This window comes from Pteronotus mesoamericanus, unplaced genomic scaffold (genome assembly GCF_021234165.1).
Source record: "Pteronotus mesoamericanus isolate MK-2021 breed Mesoamerican mustached bat unplaced genomic scaffold, CSHL_Meso_final contig_203, whole genome shotgun sequence".
Classification (NCBI taxonomy): domain Eukaryota; kingdom Metazoa; phylum Chordata; class Mammalia; order Chiroptera; family Mormoopidae; genus Pteronotus; species Pteronotus mesoamericanus.
Genome location: NW_026555087.1, coordinates 280,433 through 305,219, shown reverse-complemented (window position 1 = coordinate 305,219; position 24,787 = coordinate 280,433). Strand labels below are relative to the sequence as shown.

The following is a 24,787-nucleotide window of genomic DNA, read 5'->3' as shown; positions in this document are numbered from 1 at the left end:
GCCTCCGCGCACGGCCGCTCTGCTGTCACCAGCGGCAGCCGCGTCCTGGGGCAGCGGAGACGTGTGGAGTGTGTTCCAGCACCTTTGGAGCTGATCTCTCTGATGTTTTGAATTCCCTTCTAGATACTTGTTTGCCTTGCAGCTGAAGAGAGACCTGCTGGAGGAGCGCCTGACCTGCTCAGACACCACGGCGGCCCTCCTCACGGCCCACCTGCTGCAGGGTCAGTACCTGCCCGCCGGCACCAGCGGGGCGTGGGCGGCGCGGCAAAGGACGGGCCTTGTGGTGTGCACATCTGTCGTAAACTGCAGGCTAACTGCTACAAAGTAGGGTCCCTAAGGCAGACAGCCCCCCTGTCCCCCACTGGGAACAGAGGCTTGAGGCCTGAGGCAGCACCACACACCTTCTTCCGGATTGTGTATCACTTGTGCCTTCACATGTCTCACCTAAAACCCCTTCCATCTAGAGGGCAGTCAGTGACCCTGACTCACCACCCCCAGAAGGAGCCTCTTTGGGGCAAACATCACAGCCCCTCTGGGGAAGAGTCAGGCATTAAACCCCGAAGGAAAAAGAGCACATTCCTCAGCATCTTGCGTAGAGTGAGAGATGGTGCAGCCATATGTGAAGAGCTGTAGTTACTTCAAAATAGACAGAAGCGTAAGAGGAGGCGCTGACGAGCAGGGGTGGGCTTTGCCGGGGCTTCACCAGGCTCCCACCCTGGGGGGGACAGAGAAGGAAACGCCCATGTGGTTTGTGGGCTAGCGCTTCTGGAAGCTGAACGCAGGAGTGTGCAGGGAAGCGCAGCCGTGTTAGGGGCACGGAGCAAGTGGGTTCACTGGCCTTGTCCTTGGCCCTTCCCGGATGCACCTCCCGGACAGCAGCTAGATCAGTGGTTCGCCTCCTTAGCGATGGGGCTGTCGGCTCTCGTGAACATGGGTTTTCCAAGTCACTTAGTTATCACTTGGCCTCAAGTCTTCCCTGCTGGACAGATGACTGCTCAGTGCGCACTCACGTGGCCGCTCACGGGGGGCTCTGTGGGCAGCCGAGCTCTGTCATAGTGACCAGCTATGAGTTCCCCCTCATGCGTGCGCCGCTCGGCCGACGGCCACTGAAGAGATGTGGCAGCCGTACGCGCCTGCAACTCCGAACCAGGCCTTCGGCCGCAGAGGACACAGTCGGGCGGCCAGGGACACGTGAACAGGCACCGGGCTCACGCGTCACAGCTGGTCAGGGTCCTGCCCCAGCTGGGTGCCTGCGCTGCGGCCGCTGTGGAGGGCGGCCTGCTTTGTAAAGAGCCCGTGGCGAAGCGCAGGTCTACACGTGCCGCTTCTCTGTGAATGGGAAATTGGCTCAAAACAAAAACAATACAATACTTAAAATTATTTAACTACTATTTTTTAAACCATTTATAGCCTGAAAATACATGAAATTAGAAAGAAACATTGTTCCTCAAGAATTTGAGAGGCCCAGAAGGGAAAAATCAATTTAAAATACATTATCATGAAACAAACAAAATACATCATCCTGGTCACGGGAGTCTTGAGACAGCTTGTGGATAAAGTGTGTGTAAATCTTAACAAACACAAGTCACCCACCTGCATCTTTGTCTTCAAAACTCAGAAAAAATTCTCCTCACCTGTCTTGAGGTTTGCTTTCCTAGTCTATTTGGAAAAATAAACTACAAACTCATTTATTTATATTATTATTTTCTATAAATTCATATTACTACAGATTTAAGATAAAAGTAGAAAAAATTACCCTAAATCTGTAGTAAAATGTTACGAGTTTATGTAGCTCTTTATTTAAAACTTAAGATTCCTGACCGTTACCATCTCATCTCAGCGGAAATCGGCGATTACGACGAAACGCTGGATCGCGAGCACCTCAAAGCCACCCGGTACCTGCCCCACCAGGAGCGCTGTCTGGAGAAGATCCTGGAGTTCCACCGGGAGCACATGTGAGTGCGCCGGCGCCGGCCATCAGGAGCCGGCGCCGAGGCTGTGATGAGAGCCACGGCCGACCCCGCTGCCCGGGCTCAGTCGCCCACCTTCGAGAAGGCGCGAAAGGGTGTCAGGGCCCTGGCCGCGCGGCCGGCAGGGGTGGTAGAGGCAGAGCTGCCGGCGCCTGACTCTGGCGCCTGTGCGTTTCCTGGACTGAAGCAAGGGGCGCCCGGAGGGGCCTGCGGGAGCAGGAGGACTGAGAGCGGGGGACCAGCCACAGAAGGCAGGCCCAGGGCAGCCCCCGGGTCGAGGGCAAGGTGGCCACGGGCAGAGACTGGACGACTCCGCCGCAGCCTAGTGAAGGGGCCGGTGGTTCACTCTGTCGGGCGACAGCGTGCGGGTGCAGCGCTCGGTCCCTGCTGTCTGCCAGGTCAGGGCAGCTTGAACAGCACAGGCCAGGCGTCCTGTGTCGAGTCCGCTGCCCCGTAATATGCGTGTGATATCTCGCGTGTCTGCTGCTCGCCAGCGCCAAGCGCTCCCTTTCACGCACCCACGTCGGGCGAGCGCCAGGTGTGCATGCGTGTCGCTGTGAGGATGGCACACGTGCTGCAGCGCGGGCAGAGCCCACCACAGGGCAGTGGCGGCGAGGACGGGTGGTGGAGCAGTGCCCAGGAGGCTGCTGCTTCGGGGAGGCTGATGGGAGGCCGGGCGGGGCCGGAGAGTGGGCGGGAGGCCCGGGGCCTGGCGGCAGAGTGGGCGGGAGGCCCGGGGCCTGGCGGCAGAGTGGGCGGGAGGCCCGGGGCCTGGCGGCAGAGTGGGCGGGAGGCCGGGGGCCGGGCGGCAGAGTGGGCGGGAGGCCCGGGGCCTGGCGGCAGAGTGGGCGGGGGCCGGGCGGAGGCTGCAGTGCTGGGGTTGCCGGACTGGGCACCGGGCTGCGTGTGGTCCTTAGACACTGTGTGATGGGCTGTTGCGACCCCCTTTTGTGGGGTGAAACAGTGAGGGCGTGAGCTCTGTCTTGGGTGTGGCGGTTTGACTGTCTCTCGGTGTCCGGGTTCAGTGCGCCTGGGCTGCCTCGCAGAGGCCACGGTCCTGGGCATCCTTGACTTGGCGCCTCTCGGGCATTGCCGTAACCTGGCTGGTAGCAGGGAAGGGGCAGCAGGTCCAAGAGTCGCCAGGACCCGAGGATCAGCCGGGAGAGGGCCCTCTCCTAGTGCCAGCCCAGAGGGGCAGTCACTTGCTCAGGGTTTGTGCCTGGAGTTGGGGGCAGTGTCCCTCCCTCCCAAGACGCACAGAGCCAGGGCTGGACACACGAGGAACGGGTGGGCCGGACCCGGGGACGGTCGCACAACGACAGCGTCACCCAGGGGGTCTGCGGTCCTGTCATGCAGGCGGGTCACACGCTGCGGCAGACGAGGTCGCCTCGGGCGAGTACAGAGGGAAGAGAGCAGAGCCCAGGGCAGACCCCCGAAGACTTGCCTTAAGGGTGTGTACAGGAGGGTGCACCCACGGGGTCGTGAGCTGGAAGAGAGCCAGGAGCATGGGGGCCGCGGCCATCGAGGGAGGGGCTTCAGGAAGGGGCCGCGGCCCTGGGGAAGGCTTGCCGCAGGCGCCCTGAGTGTGGGCAGGAGCGCGCCCCTGGGCGCAGCAGCGGGACGGTGCCCGTGGGCCTCCCCGGCCGCGGTGAGGTTCAGGGCAGACAGGTGGGGACATGGTGACAGGCTGGGAACCGGGACACTGAGCAGCTGGCCTGCGGGGGTGGGGCTGGAGCCCTGCACGTGTGTTCACATGTGCATGTGGGGGGCGGGTAGGTGGCTGCATTAGAGGCGCTCGGAAACCGATGAGAGAAGCCAGGCGACCTGCTTCGCACGGGATGACCTTGGCCTCCTTCCAAGGAAGCCGCTCGGCCCCCTCGCTCTTGCGGTTCCAATATGCTGACTTTGTCCCCCGCCATCGCCAGAGAGTCCCCTGTGCCTTTACTCCTTCCGGCCGTTTTTTGCGTAGGTCTCTTAAAGGAGGCCCTGTACCTGCGTTAAGTCCGCTGAGTTCTGTACTCAGCTCACACCTCCCTTCCTGGCCCCATGGAAACACCCATGAGCCCTGAGCAGGACAGCGAGGAAGGTTTTTCTTAACTTCTGCCTTCCTGTCCTTGGCGTTCTGAGACGGCAGGAAAAGACGCGGAAGCTGGTGTCTTGACCATCTGGCTGCTGTAGCCGGCCGCACGGCGGGGCTCACAAACTACAGAGCTTAGACGTGACCCCCCGGATCATGTCCTCTCCCTGTGTCCTCGCAGGCGGAAGTGGGGAGGTCTGCCCGGGGCCTGTCACAAGGGCACCCCCTCCAAATACAAATACACCACGTTGGGGGTTAGGCTGCAACATCTGAATCTGGGGAACAAAAATGTTCATCTGTGAGGCCCCGCCCTGTCCCCCACAGCTCGTGTCCTTCGTGTAATTTGTATCCGTTCCCCCTCACAGCCCTCCTGTCTTGGAGGCTCTACCGAATCAGACGCCAGAGAGACCCAGGCACAGCTGGTCCTGAGCCCCAGCCCCTCCCGCTGTGAACCTGTGACACCAGACAGGGACGGGCGGATGTGCCCACCGCAGAGGGGCGAGGGCGGGAAGACACGGGTGACAGGTCCCAGGCGAGTCCAAGCCAAATGGGCCCAGTGACGCCGAGTCCCACGTCTCGTGTGACCCTCTGGGGCTCAGTGCCCAGCTCCTCAGGCCTGTCCTGGCCCCGCAGCGGCTCCTGCCGGGGCCCCGCCCCCGTGCGCCCGCCCCAGTCACTCCGCAGCTCAGGCGGAGGGTCCCTGAAACCCAGATGGGGGGCAGCCGCGCCCCACCCAGCCCTGCGCCCTGGGCTGGGAGAGGGCAGCTCCGTGGGTCCTGACCTCGCGGGGACCGGTGGACTGCACCAGCCCCTCACAGAGGGTCACTTGGCCACGCCCTGAGGGCTGTCATCATTTGCAAATCTGTAGATCCTGCTTCCTTTTTGCTAAGAAGGCCGTCCTTCCACCCTTCCCGCCCTCCGGCGTCTGACCCTGAGCCGTCCGGAGCCGGGCGGCGCATTCAGCGCGTGGCCTGGGAATTGTTTCAGCCGAATGTCCGACCTCGGGGTTCACGCATCCCGCCGTCCACAGAGCTCCAGGCCACACCACCGGGGGTTTTGCGCGCTATAGAAAGGGTCACCCCTCCCCCTTCCCGAGAGCGTTCCCCGTGGTGTCCGTGGAGTGGCCCTTGCCGTCCACGTTCGTGCGGCACCTGCTCAGGGCGGCTTCGGTTCCTCGAAGACGCGGGCTTTGTCGCCACTCCCTCCTTCCTCTCTGGGTCACCAGACCGGCCCGACACCCCTGGTGCCAGCAGGCCCCTCGGAGCTCCGCCAGCCTTCACCCGTGCGCCGCCTCAGGGCCGCGGCAGCGTCCCAGGGAGCTCGTCTCTAGGCTGGGGCTCCTGGGAAAGGGACGTGGCCCCTCACGGGTCCCTTCCTGTGGAGGGTTTATGAAGAGTTAATAGTCGGGTGTCGATATCAAACTCAAAAAGTGGAAATCCCAGGAGCGGCGTAACCCAGGCCCTCCTGTTGTTCTTCAAGGTCCAAAAGCTCAGGCGTTTGGGAGTAAGGAGGGAAAAGTTGTGAATGGACAGTCCCCTGTGGGGTTCAGGCCAGGGTGTGGGTGCTGCTGGGCAGGACTCTCTTCCTGTGCCTGTGGCCCCGTCTGAGCATGGCACCCCCTACCCCCGAGGTGGAAGGAGCAGGACCGTGCGCCGTGGACCCGAGAAACGTGTGGCACGCGAGACCTGAATGAGGAGAGAACCTTGGAGCTGGTGGTGTGTCTGCGCTCAGGCCTCCAGCTTCCCCCTCAGGGGAGTGTGTTCCGCTCGTCGGCCTGCACGTTGGGCCTCAGTGTTCGAAGGGCCGCGGGGGCTGCGGCCTGTCCTGTGTGCACGGCCCCCCGTCAGCCTGACAACAGGTTCAAGGCTGAGCATCGCAGATGCAGAGAGATGCCCGTCTGAGGTCCGCAGGCCACGGGGGGTGGGGGGTGCTCTGTGGGCGTGCGACGGGGCGTGTGTGTCGCGGGCTCCGTCGTAGGCGGTGGCCCGTCAGCCCCGCCGACACAAGCCTCCTGCGCCGGCTCGTCCCACGGGCTCCCTGCTCACGGGCTCAGCTCTCGGGCCGCGATCAGTGCCGTGACCCTGCCGTCTTTCGTCACAGGGGCCAGACACCTGCCGAGTCGGACTTCCAGGTGCTGGAGGTGGCCCGGAAGCTGGAAATGTATGGCATCAGGTTCCACAAGGCTTCTGACAGGGAGGGCGCCAAGATCAGCCTGGCCGTGTCGCACATGGGCGTCCTCGTGTTCCAGGTAGGACCGGCGCTCCCCGGTGCGGCGCGGGGCGCGGCGTTGGTTCCCACAGACGTTGTTGGATTTCCGTTCCGATGAGTAAGGTCTTGGATTTGGAGGGGGCTTTGCATGTCATCTGATCTGGCCGTTCACCCAGCAGACAAATCGTCTTCCTGTCCTTGTCATTGTCAGACTGTCACGGAGCCCATGCCCCTCGGCACCTGGTCACGGCCCACGGCTCCGGGTGTGCGTCTGGGGGAGGGGAGACAGGGCTCCCTAGAAAATACGGCAAAGTGTCACATGGAGCCTTATGGGACTTCTCTGTCAGTTGTGTTTGGATAAATAGCTACGTAAATGGCCGCTGAGTTCTGTTTGGGGTTATGTGTCCTAGGCCCCAGCTGGAGACGCGGGCCCTTCGCGTATCGGAGTCCGGGGGCAGCTCCCTAGTCCTGTCCCTGCCGCTGGCTGCGGTCCCCTCTCAGGAGCCCGCGCCCCGTTTCTCCATCACCTCGCTGTCCCTCCCAAGGGAAGGTCGTTTTGAATGTAGAATAGTGATTGTGTCGCCTGCTGCACTGGCTGTAAGGAGAACAGTAAAGGTCACACCAGAGCTGTCAGCCGCCACACCCACCCCCTGGGGCGCCTGGGCCCTGCCCCTGCTCGCCCTGGTCGCTGTCCCGACAGCGCAGAATCCAGTCAGGCAGCCATGCAAACCCAGCTGCCGTCGCTTCTCATTTCTAACCAGAGGACAGTGGAAAAGCGAAGGCCTGGAGACTCCAGAGCTAAGAGAGCTTGTCGAGTTTGCTCCCTCAAACCCCCACCAGAGTGACAGAGAAGGAACTTGTTTTCTTTTTAAGTTTAAATCAGTAAGAACAAAGACTGGAAAAGGACACCACAGAAGATGAGGCATGTCAGCAAAATTCTGGAAGCTGGGAAATGGAAGACGTGTGGAAAAGACGAGAATCCAACAGCCTGCGGAGGGGCAGCCGGGAGCGGGCCAGTGTGGCCCAGGGTTGGGCGAGGGCACCGCTCAGCTGCCGGAGGCGGGCCGGGCCGACGGCGGAACCCCGGCCTCATCCATCCGCCTGTCTGAGGGCACTGCAGCCCCAGATCGGAGCCGGGCAGCCTCTTCCTCTCCGGCGGCAGCTCAGAAGTAGAGGTGCCGCGTCACACTGACAGGGAGGGAGACCGTGGCCTAAATGTGGCTGCGGGCACCCTGACAAGTGGGGCTCAGTGGGTGGGGCATCGACCCACAAACCGAAAGGCCGCTGGTTCGATTCCCGGGCAGGGCACAGGCCTGGGCTGCAGCTTCGGTCCCCGGTCAGGGCTCCTGCAAGAGGCAACTGATCGATGTTTCTCTCTCACATGGATGTTTCTTTCTCTCTCATTCTCCCTCCCTCCCTCTCTCTCTAGAATCAGTTTTTTAAAAAGTGAAAAAAGATGCAGTGTGCCCGCAAAGCGGCTGTGTGATAACACCCAGCTCCTTGTCACCAGCCACCTTAGTAGTTCGATGACCGGATTTACAGAGCAGCGATTTAAGCATTTTCCGTCTTAACATGACGATTGCCTACGTGCCTTTCCCTGTTTTGTTTCTGTCTCAGCCATCGACGGGCTGTGGTGTGTGTCTCTTTTCTCCGTTTTGTGACGTTGCTGGTGTTGAAGAGCGCGGCCCCGTTTTGTTTCCAGGGGACTGGTCCTTGTTTGTTGTTTGTCAGTCGTTCTGTGACTGCATTCAGGTGGCCCCCCCGCTCGACCACCCCCCAGGTGACAGCATGTCCTTCCGAGGGTCTCGCCTGAGGCACCGTCAGGCCTCCCTGGGGCTGTGACTCTTGATCCAGTGTCTCCAGTTCGTCCCTTGTGTAGTCGCCAGCTTTTCTCTAATGAGCCATCCACTGAGACACCTGAGACCACTCGGACATCCGGTCCCTCCTCCGAGTGCCCAGACCAGGCCCGGTGACAAAGCCGAGCCCGTGCGCCCCCCACACTCACACCTCGGCACCCTGGGCCCTTCTGAACACCGCGTGGCCCCGTGGCCTCTCCCTGGAAGGACCGATACCAAGTTGCTGGGACAGAGAAACTGGGAAGAGGCAGAAGCAGTGCCAGGGCTGGAGAAAAGAAACACAAAAGAAGCAAAACCCACACCGTCCGCAGAGGACACCGCACCTCGCCCATCGGCGCGGCGCACACACGTGTCCGTCGCCGTGCCGCCTCGGCACCGGACCCCTCACCGCACATGCAGACGCCTGTGCCATGACATGCCGTTGCCGCTGCGGCAACCCCAGCGCAGCCCTGGGACGTGGGCCGCTGCGCACGGCGCGGAAGCTCTGTGGCCTGACTCGGGGCGCAGCTGCCGAGGCGGGTTGCTGCGTGGAGAAAAGACTCGAAACTGTGTGCGGTTTGCTTACGGGGAAGAGACGGGGCAGCCCCCGCCCGCACCCTGCTCGTCCCACTCAGAGAAAGCCGGAGGCCTCGGGGGAGGGGCCGGCGGCTGCAGGAGGCGCTGGCCGGCAGACTGCACCACCGTGGACTCCCTCTCTGTGCTTTGGAACTGGAACCTTACTCACCTAGTTACTGTTTACGTTTTCTGGAAAGCCTCACTAAAGTCAAAACCTCGCATCGCTGAGGTGGGAGCAGGAAGCAGTCCCAGGGACGCAGGAGTGGGGGTCACAGTGTTGAGGAGTCAGCAGGTTTGAGAGACGGCGGCAAGGAAGGCTGCACGCAGCAGCAGGGGTGCAAGAGCATGACTGGTGGGAGGGAAGGTGCGGGGTCGCCCGCCCTGCAGCACCCAGGTCCTGCCCGGCGTGCGGGGAGGCGCCGGGAGCCGCGCGGAGGACTATGCTGGGCTTCTGCTGGGAAGAGGCTCGGAACCGAGGTGCGAACTCCAGACGGCAGGCACCTGCACAGCTGTTCATCTGGAGCAAAAGAGAACGTGGAAAGGCCGTCTCGAAGCTGAAAATGGTTCTCGTCGCTGCTGCTTTGTGTTTGGGTCGTTTTGTTTTCTATATTTTGAGAACATCTTTGAAAATCCTCCAGTATTTTATCTTGACTAGAAATTAGAGTAATTTAGCCTTTGGGCCATATTTTGGGGGCTAGGAAGCTTCAGGTCTCATTTGGACCCGGGCATGTATGTCTTAGTTTTGAGGACATCTCTTAAATCAAGGATCTTTTAAATTGAGATGGAATTCACACACCATAACATCTGCCACTTGAAAGGGCACAGTCCTTTTTAGCCCGTTTACATCCCTGTGTGACCATCACCTCTCCGAACGCCAGGACGTTTGAATCGCCCCTCACCCTGGCCACCTCCGATCCGCTTCCCGTCTGCCCGTCCTTCTGGACGGCCCGCGGAGGCGGGGTCAGCAGGGTGCCCTGTGTGCCCAGGCTCCTGCCCTGGCATCGCAGGCGGCCCACGCTGCACTGCGTGTCAGCGCCTCCCCGTCCCCGGGCTGAGGGCCCTCTCGGCCTCCCCAAGAGGAAAACCTTCCCACCTTGCCCTCCCCGCCTCAGATGTGCAGGAGAGCGTAAGAGGCCACGCCGGTCAGGAGCAGCAAACGTCAGGAAAGGACTGTGTACGTCCAGGTGTTTCATGGGGAAACCATTGCAGGCTCACAGGGAAGGTACAGCTGTGGTGGTACAAGGAGCTCCACCGTGCCAGGCCCCTCACCCCCGTCCAGACTTCGCCGCGGCCCCGTCGCGCGTGCTGCAGAAGGTCCAGTCTGAGGTCAGCACCGTGCAGTCGCTCCGCCTGTCCCGTCCCTTCAGTCGGGGACTTTCTGCTGCTTTCCCTGCGCCTCACGACCTTGATGTTTTGGTCGTTTTGTGGGCTAGAGTGGCCATCCTGCGGGCTGGTCTGGGACCTGCCCGAGGCTCAGCTTCCCGGCAGGCGGATCGCAGGCGCCTGGCGTGCCTGGTGCGGCCTGTGCTGTGGCCGGCGGGGCCCGCCTGTCCCAGGGTGTCTGCCTGTCCTGCTGCCCACGGTGTCAACGTCGATCGGGGGTCAGATGGGTTTGCCCCTGGTGATCAGGGAGCGCCCTGCGGGGGCCGCGCATGGAGCCCTCCCCCCGCCTGCCAGCAGGTCACTTACCCTGGGGGCAGCTCAGGGTGCCTTTGTGAATCCCCCTTTCCATTTATTTTCTTGATGTTACTGTGGACTTACGGATCTGTGTTACAGTCGCATTAAATTCAAATTATAAAAATCCAGGTTACAATCTGATACTTCTTAGTTTTTGCCATTATTTATTTTGATTTTTACATCCCACGCTTGGTCACGGGCATCCTTCACGCAGGCCCCTGTGTCCTTGTCACATGTCCCCACATTTTTGAGCACGTGTTTACTTTCTTGCACAACAGAACATTCCAGGCTCGTTTTCTACTTTGCCTGCTCTGCCCTGGGAGACCACAGGTCTGCCGGGTGGGAGGTAGTGCTGAGGGGCCGGGTCCCCGCCCTCGGTGGGCGGCGCGGCGGGCGCCAGGGCCCATGCTGGCCTCCCCCGCTCCTGGGGAGCTCCCCTGCCCGGCCTCCACCATTGCCCCTTGTGACCCTTGAGCTTTTTGCAGGGTGAGCTTCAGAAGTGTTAATATTAACGTTAGTAAAAAATAACTTGTAATAAAGCCTTATCAGAGAAATCAAGTTGTCTTTCCAAAACACACACATTAGGCTGTGGTACTAACATTTTAATTCGGAGTCATTCCAAGTGCGGTAAAATACCATGTGCGTTGCTGTGCTGTCTGGCAAGGACGCACCCAACCACCCCTCTCCTGAGGGCTCCTGGGAGCCTGAGTCTGGGTGACGCGCGTGTCCCTCTCTTGGATTTCAGTGCACCACCAAGATCAACACCTTCAACTGGTCCAGGGTCCGGAAGCTCAGCTTCAAGAGGAAAAGATTCCTCATCAAGCTCCACCCAGAGGTCCACGTAAGTGACCCAGAGCCGCTGCGAAGTTGTGAGCGGCTGTGTTCTGCTGGGACTGTGGGTTACGTAGTCCCTAAGTCACGCCAGCGTGATGCACACCTGAATTTAAGGGCAGGGTCCTGCCGGGGCAGGGCTCCCCACAGCCTGCACAGCAGTTCTCCGGTGAGGGCACAGCGTGGGGGGCAAGGTCCGGCAGGGCTGGGGCGGCCTGGGAATGTGCCCGTCTGCCAGGTGCAGGGCTGCCGAGAGGCTGGTGGTTACAGCCTCTTTGAGCTGGACTACAGAGTGGGGGCTGCAACCAGTGCCCGGGGGCTCCATCTGGAGTGGGGGGGGTCCCCACGTCCTCAGGCATCTGCGGCTCTGAAATCAACCCTTTCATAGCTCTAATCAGAAGAGCCTTGATTTTCAGAAAATAAATGTTCCTTTTTCTTGAGATTATCAGCCAGTAAAGTAATAATTGCATATTTGTTTACTGAAATGAGTAAAAATGGAAAAAATAAGTAAAATGTCTATACAATCTGGTTGGCAAAAATTCAACACTTCAGACTGTCCAGATATGTCCAAGTTGCTACATTTGCAGTGGGTGAGGGAAGGAGGAGACAGATGGGAAGCAGGTGAGCTGAGCACCTGTGCGGGGGGGGGGGAGGCTGTGAACCGCCCCGGGGCCGTTGCAGGGCCTGGAGGGGGCGGTCCGGAGGAGGCTCTGCAGGCTCCTCCAGGGCAAGGGCTTTGTCCCGCCCGGCCGTGCTGTCCTCTGAGCGGGCGCCTGCGTGTTCACGATCCGGATCTCTCTTCTGTAGTTGAAAGGAAGTATAAGAAACGCCAAAGACAGACAAAATGCAAGCAAAAGGTTGCTTGTTTTCTCTGTAAGTTACAAAAAAAATTTTTCTGGCAATCACTCTGAAAAAACTAAGGAAGAATCGAATTATGGCTCCAGATACCATAGCAGCTATTCATTGGAAAAGCATAATGTTATGTCCTCAGGCACCTCGATCCCTAAGGCTAATCCTGGAGTCGAGGTGGTGGAGTCTCTGGGCAGCAACGTGGTAACTGACAGGCATTCCAAGGCGCATTTCCGGGAATAGCTCTGAGGGGCGACACGGAAGCCTCTTTCCAGTGGTCTTTGTGAGCCTGCAAAACCGCACGCCTGGGTAGTCCCAGGCACCCCCCCCCCAGGCAGCTCCCGGGAAAACGGTGCCGTGACAACAGACGCAGGTGCCGACCGCGTGGACAGCACCCTGGTCTCTCTGCGGGGAGGTTCGAGGACGCACCCCAGGGTCTGCGCCCCAGTGCTCTGAGGACGGTGTGCATGAGCAGAGAGTATGCGTGTCTGTGCTGTGTCTGTCTTCTCTTCAATGGAAACGGAACCAAAAGTCTTTACCTACAGTTTTCAGGGGAAAGGTCTTCCTAATTTTTAACTTCAAAATAGCTTGTTATGTTAACTGCTTCCTAAGTTCTGTGCTTGAATTAGTTACTTGAACCTTTGTATTTGTTTCTAGGGACCTTACCAGGACACACTGGAATTCTTGTTGGGTAGTAGAGATGAATGTAAGAACTTCTGGAAGATTTGTGTGGAGTATCACACCTTTTTCAGGCTCTTCGATCAACCGAAGCCGAAAGCAAAAGCCGTCTTCTTCACCCGGGGCTCCTCCTTCCGATACAGGTGGGGTCGCACCGCCCTCTGGGGCCTGGGTTGCTTGGTCCAGCTGGGAGCAGAAATACCACTAGTCAAGGAAACTGTTTAAGATGTTTCAGAGACTTGCATGCAGGAGGCAACTACTGTCAAACTGGAGAAAGCGTAGCAAATAAAATAGTGAAAAAAATTGACTTAATAAAAGCTTTGTTTAGAGAATCGGTGATGCTTACTACAGAGCACAGCTTTAAAATGTGCATACAGGTGTCTGAGGAAGGATGTGCAAGCCTTACTGCCTTTTGCCTGCGTGAAAAATTAATGCCACGAATGACTGTCGATTCTTTCCTTCAACATCTGAACCTTCGTCCGCAGTGGAAGAACCCAGAAACAGCTCGTGGACTATGTCAGAGATGCTGCGATGAGGAGAACCCCGTATGAGAGGTGAGCTCTGGAGTCTTCAGAGGTCAGGAGCATGCTTTCAACATTAATATTTTATCTGTTTCAACCTTTATTTGAATAGAAGTCATTTCAAATACATCATTGTGTATTTTGACACTTGAGTTGTTTTTCTTTTACTTTTTGAGATAATAATGGATTTGTAATATCTTTACACAATCACTCTACACGGGTATGGTATTTTAGTTTCCAGTGCGTGTAGCTCAGTGTATATGATTTCACACAGTTTGGTCAACTTTGGACCTGAACCTTCACCTGTCTCTTGGCATGTGGAATTTTTCCTTTAGTGTGAGAGGACGCTTTTACCTCTCCTAGGGCATATATTTTTTATTTTCTGTTCTTGTTTTTCGTTCCCCTGCCCATTCCTAGTTAGATGCCTCTGTTGGAGCCTCAGCCGTGTTTCTGCGTGAGCTCTTCCTCGGGGTGCAGGATCAGAGGGGGCTCACCGCTTGTTCTCTGTTCGCAGAAGACACAGCCGGATGCGGATGCCCAGCCGCGCTCTGACTGCAGACTTGCCGAAGCAGGTGAGTCCGTCCTGGTCATACAGACACCGCGTCCGTCCCCTGCACTCCTTCAGGAAGTGCCCTGGCAACGCTGCATCAAGAGTCCTAAAATGAGCCGTGTCACGTACACAGCCGATCCAGGCCCAGCACTGTGCTCACGCAGGCGAGTGCTGAGCGAGGAGAAGGCTCTGGGTGCGGAGACAGCGTCGCCCGGTTACCACGACGCCGGCACAGCGCTGTGTGTCTGTGTGGCGGTGCTCGGAGAGCAGCGTGACCCGGGACACGCGCAGAATGTGAGGCTAAGTGAAACTGGCAGGGCGCGAGCAGCCTGCGGCGCGTGGCTCTCGTTTGGATGGAGGAAGGCACGTGGCCGCGGGAGGAGGGAGGCCGGCGGGGCCAAGCGGGGGCTGCTCCCGTCCCTGCGCCCAGCGGCCTCCGCCTTCTCTCTGCTCTCCGCTCTGCCCTTCTCCTCCATCAGCCTCGCGGCTGCTCGCTGCCGGGAGGGCAACAGCGTGGGGCTGTCACCTTTGTAAAAGCCTCACCTGTCCAACGCCTGGTTAGGGAAGCAATTTACCTAATTGAGCTGATTCCCTTAATGGGATGGATGTTTTTGCTATTTAAGGCTGAAAAACAGGAAATAAATTTATATCTCTTTGTGTTTGGCATGATTACAACTATACTGAAACCAAAACACATGCAGGCACACGCCCAGCGCATAGAAAGCATCTGGCCACGGTGGCTGGCACCCTGGCCGCCAGTGTCCCCTCCCAGTGGCCTCGTCCGGTGTCATGTTGACCTTCCCCGGCCGGCGTGCTTTTAGGGAGAGTCTTTTTCTTCTCGTGGGAGCGCATGACTTCGCTCGTGCAACTGTGCGGCTCCATCCTCACAACTTTTGATTCCTGCCCAGCGTTCGCCTTGGTTGGTGGGGTGTCACGTCCCCTCTTGCAGCATCTCCAGAAGCTGCGCTTGGACCTCATGCGCTAAAGCTCATGTGTCCCAAACTTTGTTTTTAGTTTTTTAAATGAAAACATTCTCTAGCTCTCCTAGGTATGTTTTGTGTTTAGGAATTCACTGTTAAGTCAGTTGTAATTAAAATAATTTTTTATTTCTTCAACAGAGTTCAAATTTATGAGTAGCGTGAGTCTAAAAAGTAGATACATGCTTTTGGTTCTCTGATGCTGTCTTTTAAAAGCCACAGGAGAATGTTGAATGTGGTTGAGTAAGAAAAAGTGACGTTTATGAACATTTGAAACAGATTGGTCTCGGGGGCTGCGAGCTGCTATTCTGTCCCTAAAAGCTTCCTTAGTTGCTGTTCCTTCCGCTGTCACGCCCGCCTCCCCGAGAGTCCTGCCCTGTCACTCCCTGCCGTCTGGTCTCCTGCTGTCCGGCACCCTCCTGCTGTGCGCGCACGTGGTGTGGGGTGTCCTGGGGGCACAGGCCTGGGGGCTCGCTCCGCATCCAGGGGGCAGGGCAGCAGTCGGCTCGGCCGGGCTGCCTGGTGTCTCTGGCCACTGCCCTCAGCCCCTCACCCTGGGGCTGCTCCGGCTCTTCCGGGTCGCCCTGGGCTCCGGGGAACCTCGTTGCTTGCGTGACCCTCCTGCGCGCCGCACCCCCGTGGGGTCGCTCTGAAATGGGAGTGCAGGGCCAGTCACCGCCTCTCCCCTCTGCGCTCTGCCGTGGGGCCGCGTTAGCGCAGCGGCTGGCCCACCTCCTCGAGCCCTCGGGGAAGCGGCAGACCCCAGGGGCGTTTCCGTGCTGCAGAGTCCTGCTTCCACAGGGAGCCAAGCGGCAGGATCTGGGGCTAGGAACAGGAGCCCCTGGCCCTCCGGGGGTCCTGTCTGCGTGGCAGGCCTGGCGGAGGGAAAATCTGCTCAAGGCCCTCGCTGGGGAAGTGGGGTGGGAATGGAGGGCTTGCTGATTTGGGCCCAGTTAGCTCTGCTGCTTTCCCGTGGTGATTCGTAAAATGACGTCCTTATTTCTTTTCTTAATTTTGATCCCCAGAGCATGTCATTCACCGAGGGCTTGAGGACTTCCGTGTCCCCATCGTCAACACATGCCTCCTTCTTCTCGGCCCCAGCCTCCCCCACGGTCCCCCCTGGCTGGCCTAACGTCACGGACGCCCTGGCGGAGCCCCAGGATCCCCACGCCAAGGGGCCGGCTGCAGAGAGGAGCCGCGGAGCCATGGAAGGCGCCAGTGCGAGACCGGCCCAGGCCTCTAGGCCCCCGGCGCTCCAGCCTTGTCCAGGTGTCGGGTCGGGTCGTGCTGTGAGGAGCTGCAGCCCCACCAGTCCTGGGGGCCAGAGTCGCAGCACCTTAGACGGGGGTGCAGGGGGGACCGGCAGGGGGCGCAGAGCTGCTCGTGAAAGTGACCACAGTGAGGGAGACCCTGCCGTGGGCTCATTCCCCATGGGGGAGCACCTGCGCGACCCACAGGGCAGTGGGGGGGGCCCCGTTTTCACATTGACAAACGCCCAGCTGCAGGTGTCCGAGGAGTTCATAGATGACGACCCAGCAGACATCTCTTTCTTTGCCGGAGGCTCTGAGGCGTTTTCTTGCCCGTACGGCAGTTTGGTCCTGCGGGCCCCCTTATGTGGCCCCCCGGGCTCTGCCCAGCCCAGCCCAGCCAGGTACTCCGTCGAGGTAGCGCCCGTGAACGTAGAGCTGGGCTTCGAGTTTGGGGGAGAAAGCGGCTTTGGCAGCGTGCACCCCTCCGACACGTCGGAGCTCTTCGAGGTGAAGGCGCAGGCCAGCCTGATGCAGAGCCTGCTCAGCGCGTCCGAGAGCAGCTCCCTCCGGAACAACCGGTCCCTGAGCAGCTCCCTCGGCCGCCTCCCGCTGCTCGGCCTGTCCGCCCCCCAATCCGAGGCCAGCTCCATGGCCAACTTCCCGGCCTGCTCAGTGCGCTCTGAGGCCAGCTCGGCCTTCCAGTTCTCCGATGTCCTCGACCAGCTGGAGCGGCTCAGCTGCCCGCCCACCACGGCCGACGACTCCAGCAGCTCCGACGCTGACTCCTGGGGCTCTGCGCCTGAGGCCCCCCTGGATGTCAGCCTGTTTCTCTGCAGCCCCTTCGCCCAGAGCAGCGGAGGCAGAGTCATTTTTGATTTGCAGAACAGTATGCAGAATGTGAGTCCGGGCGAGCGGGTGGATAAGAGCCCGTGCTGACCACTCCCGGCCGGTGCACGCTGACCCCGCGCCCCCATGCCATGCGCTCAGACCGTCTGTTTTGGGTCCGTGGCCAGGGAGTCTGTCTCCTAATTCCCTGATTGATTTTTCTAATTTGAATGTCACAGAACTAGAACTTTTTACTTGGAATGATGTTTAAGCATCAAGTTTAAAATAGAGGCTGTTTGCTGCTGGTGCCCCGGGAGCAGGAGGATCCGTCTTGCGGCTTCTTTCTCCCGCCCGCGCTGTGGCCCAGCTTGCGGCTGGTGCTGCCGCTTCGAATGTCGCACGGTTCCGACGCGTGTCTCTCCGTGATAGCATGTGTGTGTTCTGCCTCCGGGGCTGCTCTTTTGGATGACACAGGCTGCCAAGGTCTGTCGGGACGGAAGCCTTGACTGGCTTATCCAGCCACTGCACGAGGTCCCGAGGGATCCACGTCCTCGCAGTGGGCTCCCTGGGGCTGCCCGGCTGTCTCGGTGCCAAAGACGCCGCCCCATCCGTGACTCCAGACCCAGAGAGCGCGCTGCGCTAGGGCAGTGGGCTCGGAGAGGGCCGGTTCCAAATGCCATTGAACCGTTTCCTCCTGTGGAGCTTCCTCGGGGTGTTGTGAGTGTTTGCAGACAAAAAGAGCCGAGCCAGACGCGCCGGTGAGCTGGAGGGCCATTCCTTCAGACTAGCAGAGCAGGCTCTTTGTTCAAATGAACAAGCACCCCAGGGACCCTGAATGTCGAGGGCCCCTGTTTCCTCAAGAGCGTCGTTCCTTGTAGGCCAGGGGCTGTGCGATACATCCTTGCCAGCCATGTCTGTGGCCCGTCGTGGACACGGGCTGTCCCCAGGCAGCAGGAGCAGCCGGGCCGAGGTGGCCGTGCAGGCCCCGCGGTGCCCTGCCCACGGCGCTCACAGCCCACGGCGCCCTGCCTGCCCGTCCACGGACGGCGGGGGAACTGCCGCCGCGTGCCTGGCCCCCGAGCACCTGCACTCCAGCCCTGGGCGCACGCTGTTCGGTGCGTTAGGTCCATGGATTTGGTCTTGTTTTGGGGGGGGTTTTGTTGTTTATCCTTCCTACTCTTACCTAGGACAGCAGTACCACATTTAAAGGTTCGTCGTCTCCCAAGTCCTCCAGCGACTCGAAGCCTCCGGCCTCCGCTCCTTGTGAGGCTGTGACTCTGGGTGGCTCCCTGCGTGACCCCGGGTGCTCGGGGACCCAGAGCGGCCCTGGGCCTCTTGTGAGGGCCCGTCCTTCCCTTCCTCAGCGCGGTCCAGTCCCCCTGGGGTTCGGGCTCAGCGCACTGATACATCTCCCGCCGCTGTGGCTGCCTTACCCCCACCCCCAGTCTCGCCCGCACCCTGGCCCCCGGGCCCGTGTCTGGGGTGAGCGGCGGCGGCCGGCCCCTCAGCCTCCGCCCCCTTGTGTGTGCCGCAGGGGCTGGGTCGCCCCGCGGCGGCTGGTGGCCTCTGTGTGGCCAGGCTGTGCGGCTCTGACCGGCGGGGGGCGACGTCAGCAGCCACTTGCAAAGGACCATGTTCGGGACATTTTGTTTTTCCCTCTGTGTCCCTCAGGATGCAAACCTGGGGTCTGCATGGTGAAGACAATTAACACGTTCCATCTGAAATGCTTATCCAGGGCCTCCGCATCCTGTGTGGGCGGCCAGCCCTTCACCTGCTGCCGCCCAGGGACGCTGTTGACCGGCGAGTTGTCCTTTCTTCCTTCAGGGACCCACACCAGTGTCTGAGCAGGAGGCTGGGGCGGGGGGCCCGGTGAGCCCCCCTTCCCTCCTGTTGCTAAGCTGCAGAACTTCGGTGGGTCCCTGGCTTGCCGGCAACTTTCCTCTGAAGTTTTGTGCGTGTCTGAGACGTAAACGCACACAGACAGTCGCACAGACCAGGGAGGACAGGCTCATGTTGGCCCGTGGTCTGAAGTGCTTGTTCGCATCTGACTTGCTCAGGTCAAGGTCCCAGCACCACCTGCGTGGCGCACGGCCCTGGCCGCGCGTGCGCCCCTGTTGCTGGAAGACCCTCGTGGCTCCCCTTTTGTGCCAGTGGCTTGTGGAAAACAGGGACCCTGCTGGTGAAGGCATCGTGTTCAGACCCAGGTTTAGCTTTTTGACAAAGACCTGGGTGAATTTTTACATTTTCCTTTCCAGTGTGTTCATAACATTTTTAAGTTTACAGCTTTTCCTTTATGGCGAAATTATTTTAAAATCAGCCATGGCTCCTCTGGTCACTGCTCATGGCTCTTCTCTGTCACTTCTGAGGGCTTGTTACCCCCCACCCCGGGACCCCTTTAGGAACAGGGCGCAGGAGCCCAAAGGACCGTGTTTCCTGTTCACATCGTGCTGTTGTGTGTGTGGCAGGTCACTCAAGCGGTGGCCTTGTTCTTACTCGACCCCAGTGGGAGGCGGTTTGCAGTAAATACTCAGACGCCCACGACAGTCCAGGGTGAGGGTCACTGGAGGGGCCCCGGGCCCTGAGCCCACTGGCGGCTGTTGCTCATGAGAAGCCCTTGTGCCACAACACCGCGTGGGGCAGGTGGCCCCTTGCACCTGCAGGGCGGTAGTTGTTCAGACTTGGGGACGTGTGGACTCAAAACCACACTTCCCCTGTCGGCAGCCAGGCGCTGAGAGTGGGTGTTCGAGGGGCAGGGTGTTGGCAGTTTCCCCCTCGGCTCAGCAGCTCCTTAGCTTGAGCGAGGACCTTGCATCTGGCCAGGGCATGGGTGCTGCCCAGCGTCCGGCACGTCCGCTCGCTGCCAGGCCTCACAGGCCAAGTCTGTTGTCCCCACTGTGCCCACCTCTAATCATGTGCCCTGCTTTAGGTAGAATATTTATTTTTATTAGCTACCAAGTCCATTTTGTATTTAAGCTTTTGAATCCAGGCGCTGCGCGTGAGCGAGCGCACAGGTGTTCGCGTGTGACCACAGCACAGCTGCGTGCTGGGGAGAGCGCCGCGCCGGGCGGGAGTGGTGCACCGGGAGCACCTGGCTCCTCGGAGTGTGGGGTCGGGTTAGGGCTCCCTTTTCCGCCGAACACACGTTTTTAAAATGGTAGTAACGCTAGAGAGATGGGCAGGAGAAACAGCCCCCGAGGTCTCCTCTGAAAGCGTTGAAACCTGGGGCGTGTGACTCCGCAGAGGCCCTGTGAGAGCTGTCTGGGCCCTGCTCTCGGCCGGCTCTGCGCTCGCACCGCCCAGCAGGGCCTGGGACGCTCGTGAGCCATGTCCCTATGCATGATGTGTAGGTGACATTTGATGCCAATTTCTACAACGTCACGGTACAGTTATTCCCTCCTGGTTCATGGAGGGAAAGAAATCCGTTCCTAGAAGAATTACTTTATAGACAAAAGTGTTAACATTTTCTCAGGCACTTACAAAGTTAAGGATTTTAGTTTCGGTTCCCAAGGCCTTGGAGTCTTACTTTGCCAGGGTTGGTTGGCCCGTGTCCTGAAGGCACAGTGTGTCGCTGCGGGCGGGCTGCGGCAGCCGCTTATCAGGCCTCCCGCCATACAGGGCCTGGCGGCGCGAGGTGCTGTCGGTGCAGGGAGCGTCCACGGGCCCCTTGGGGGTGGGGAGGAGAGGGACCGGCATCTCGTTCCACTTTGAACTTGTTCTTTTTTTAACGAGACATTATTTTTCCTGGTTTGTGGTACTTACAAAGCTTGTTTTCTATTGAAATTGCCATTTATAAATCTGCAGATATGTACTAATTCAGAATTTTTTAATTGTTTATGCAATAAAATAAGGAAATATTTACTATGACTTTTTAAATGGGCTTTTAGCTTTCTTTCTTTCCTTCCCTCTACTTGATTACAGTTTTGATTTACATAATTCAGGATTATTTCACATGTTAAATGAATCCCTGAAACAGCCACAGATTTTTGACGTCTTCCCTGATGTTTTCACATCATAGACTTCTGGGCAGCAAACAGGCCGCCAGCTCGGCGCCGGCCTGTGTCGGGTGTGGGCGCTGAGGACCTGAAGGCGGCCGGCGGCCTTTCCTGCAGCTCTGAGCAGGTTTCTGCTCGGCCAGCGCGCGCTCTGCTGCCTCCCTGCGGCCATCCCCGCTCTCGGGCCCCACGTGGGTCCTGGGCTTGGCGATGCTCCCAGCCCACCTCCTCAGGGAGCCTTGGGAGAGCAGGCCCCTCCCGGCCTTGGAGCAGCGCAGACATGGGGTGGGGGGGCGCTAGGGGGGCGCAGTCTTCTCCCTGGACTTCAAGGGGCCAGTGCCCCAGGGCCTAGGAGGCGCCGCACTGAGGCTGGGCGGCAGTGGTGCCCTGTAGGAAAGCGCCCGTGGGCACCGACTCCCCAGGACCCTGGGTGGGCGGTCACTCCCCCATTGGGGACGAGGGTGGTGAGTCACAGCAGGTCAGCCCCTCCCCACATTGGCTGGCCCTGCTCCCGGGCTGCAGACACCGCCACCAGGGCCCCGGCTCGGGGCTGGAGAGGGCACATGGCGAGCGGGTCCTCGCACAGGCTGTGTGTGACGGGGCAGGTTCCAGAAACCGCTCAGAGGCGTTGCCGTGCGTGCTGGGGGCTGGCGTTGTGCAGCCTCCATGTTTGCGCCTTAGTTCAAGTGACCTTCAGTTTATGCGAATTGTTCATTCGCTATGGGGACCTTGTCGTCACCCATCCAGTAGTTCAGAGGATTCCTAAGTCACAGCTTCTCAAAGTTCGAGACAAAAGGTGTCGTTTATGAGATCAGAGACACGGGGCTCCCTGGGCTGCCCGTGTGTGCACGTGTGCGGAGGAGACCCCTCCCGGCAGGCTCAACCCGGACAGCGGCCCCGAACACCACTCTGTTGTAGGTTAGGGCTCCCGTTTTTCTTCGCAAGAATCTCGATCATTTAGAACAAAGCAAAAGAAAAAACTGAAAAGTGTTTCTTGGGGGCACTGTGCATGTTGTCACCCTCTGAACTTCGGGTCGCCGCAGCCACGTCCTCAGCTGCCGCGTGGGCCCGCTGCTGGCATGCTCCGAGCTCATGGGCGCCCCCCGCGGAGGGGCCGTGGCCTGTGTCAGGCGTCCCCTGCCGCTGTAGAGGGAGAAGAGGAGCAGGGAGCCGACGGGAGGGAGCGGGGGCCGTGGTCTGACATGAGCCAAGGGGAGTGCCCTCGGGGGCCGCATTTGTCCCACCCCCTTTTGTCTTTGAGCCTGGTTCGTGTAGCGTGACTCGGGACATGGAGCCCAAAAATGGAGCCCAAGACAATTTTGTGCTAACTCAGCGGCAAGCTCGCCGTTACCAGGATCCTCTGGACAAGCCGGCCTTTGCCTTCCCTTATGGGATCAACAAGCCGCTGTCCCAGCTGGAGGGACTGCCAGCCCCCACCCCTTCCCGTCGAGTGAACCTCCTACCTGGACCCGAACCTCCCAAACTGGAGCTGATCCCTCCTCCACTGTTAGGCAGGATTTTTCAAGATTACTCATTACAGAGATTTGAAGAAGAGGATATAAAGGCGTGAAGTAAAAGTAAGCTTAACCTCTTAAGTGGGACGTTGGTCTTTCATCACCTAGTTAGAGGAGGGAAGTGAAGGTAAGCACAAGAGTACGATGCTGTGCTTTCTGAAATGACATTCCAAAAATTATAAGATGGACATTCAGAAATGTTTGGAACTAGTCAATGCCACAAAGAAAATCAGCTGCCAGAGGCGCTTACTGCTGACCGTTTGAAATGGAGTTTAAACGTGTGTGTGGAACTTGCAGCTTTGCGAACGGAGCCTGCCTGTGAGCAGGCGGGCAGCCGACCCACCCCAGCAGTAGCCAGAGCTCCGTGAAACAGCCGCCACGTGTGTCTGTCGCTTCAGAGCTTGAGTTTGAAAACTGAACAGTTTCCGAAAATACCCTGTCCACAGCTGAAGGGCTCAGTCGTCCTTGACGCCGCGCTGGATCTCAGTGGATTCCGTGGCAGGGATGCCGGTAACTCAGAACAGCGCTGACTCTCCTGCCCCTCGTTCGGGCCAGGGCCTCAGACAGACACGAGTCTGTTTTTACAAATATTTCAGATTAGTTCTGCACTCCAGTTAAGGCCAAACACACCCTGCGCCACCTGAAACGTGACATTTAGCATTTTAAAAATTATGAGAACGTCTGTCTTTTACCTGTGTGCTCCCACGTGTGCAGAGGACGGGGGCGGGACTTTCTGAGGCAGCGTGATGGCGGGGCTGGGCCACAGCGGCTTCCCTTCTGGAGGGACGCCCGTCGAGCCACGGCCCACGCCTGTTCCTCCGAGCACGGCGTGCCTTAGTGACCCACACGCCATAGCAAGACTGGCCACACCAGATAGCGGTGGGGACACGGGGCGCACACTCAGGCGGCCTGGATGTCCATGAGCCGCTTGCTTGAGAAAACATCTCCCCACAGATTTGTTGGCTTTGTCTTGTAGGATTTCTGTTTACAGATTTTGAAGGAGGTATGATGTATAGCATGGTGCTGTAGCTGACAGATTTAATAAAAACAAATGTTTAATGGCAGTTTGTGCTACTTTTTAATCTGTTCACTAAACTGTCCGTGGACCATCTTTGTGAAATAATAGGAACTGACAACGCTAACATCAGACGGTGACTCTTAACCTCCCATGTGAGCAGCCTGCCCTGAAGGGGCTTCCTCTCTTCCCCGCGTTTGTCACTGAGGGGCTGGCGGCCGGGCGCTGCGTCCTGCAGGCCGACGGCTTTCCCGGCCGCACCGGCCGACCCAGCGGGGAGCCCGCCACGCGTGCTTCTGTCCGCGGGCACTCCGCCTCCTCCGCCTGCACTTTCTGCTTTCAGAAAATTAAGTCAAGTTTTGCAGCAGGTTTTTGGTGAACCATCCACAGTACGTTGCTGTGGGACTGCCCATCCCCGAGGGAGGTGTAGGAAGACACAGGACACAGCAGTGACCTTGTAACTTCTTTCATGACCAGTGAGTGTCAGACATCTGGGCTCTCACATCTGGAACAATTGTGAAGAATAAATAGATATGCTATTAGTCATTTCTAGACTTTCTCCTAAATTTTCAATATGTTGGGGTATCTCATGCAATTTTGGGCTTATCAGGGACAAAAAGGATTTTGAAGCCAAATCCTAAGTAGCTCGTCTCTGGACACAGACTCTCCTGGGTCGGGGGGCAGTGCTGGGTTTTGGGCCTTCAGAACCAACAGAGTCCACCCGGCTTGGGGTGGGAGGAGGGGTGGAGAAATTTTATGTTACTTTAGGGTTGCTTAGCATGTTTTAAATATTCAATAAAAGCCAATTCTAATAAACTGGTGGTTGATCATTTCCTATCTTACCCAGGTTTTCTAATGTGAGTGGGTATTTTAGAACATTTTCAATGTGTTGGTCATGAGAAATTCCGGAGGAAGCTGCTGTCCTAACGTTGGTAGCTCATCTTCAGAAGCACCTCAGTGGCATCTGAGCTCCCGATTTGTCAATGTGAAAATAGGGACCCCGCCGGCCCGCTGCCAGAGGGCTGCCTGACTCTCGCTCAGTTGCCGCTGCCCATCAAGGGAGAAGGGAGCAGGGAGCAGGCGCGCTGGGCGTTCCCAGACGTGCTCCGCGCCAGCCTGCCCGCACACTTGCACGGTTCAGGCGGCGTCGGCCCAGCTCTGGCTTATAAACTGGTCGCTGTGGCCGACTGCGTGTGGCCTCTCCGGGGAGCACGCTGGGGGGTCCTGCTCTGAAGCTGCCTTGGCGAGTGAGCAGCACCCCGGGCTGGAATCAGGCTACTTCTAGTCCGGCATCTTGCAAGCCGACCAAATCCCAGTCAGCAATAACGGGAGTTTGGGCGTTAAAACCCTGTATACTTGGAAACCTGAGGTAAATTTCTGTCTTAAGGAGCTTTTAAACAGCAGTTAAACTTCTTAAAACTCTGCTTTAATGGCAGCTTTAA

The 24,787-nt window shown here is 58.7% G+C and overlaps 1 protein-coding gene across 1 annotated transcript in view; it reads left to right on the top strand.

Annotated features, from left to right (window-relative positions):
• The window catches only part of FARP2 (FERM, ARH/RhoGEF and pleckstrin domain protein 2), an 83,023-nt gene that overhangs the window by 32,711 nt on the left and 25,525 nt on the right, over positions 1-24,787 (top strand). The window contains exons 6-13 of the mRNA XM_054570422.1: positions 124-221; positions 1,841-1,955; positions 6,148-6,295; positions 11,089-11,184; positions 12,681-12,844; positions 13,187-13,255; positions 13,737-13,794; positions 15,775-16,018. Of these exons, the coding sequence (XP_054426397.1) occupies positions 124-221; positions 1,841-1,955; positions 6,148-6,295; positions 11,089-11,184; positions 12,681-12,844; positions 13,187-13,255; positions 13,737-13,794; positions 15,775-16,018 (992 nt within the window). The remainder of the gene's footprint in view (positions 1-123; positions 222-1,840; positions 1,956-6,147; positions 6,296-11,088; positions 11,185-12,680; positions 12,845-13,186; positions 13,256-13,736; positions 13,795-15,774; positions 16,019-24,787) is intronic.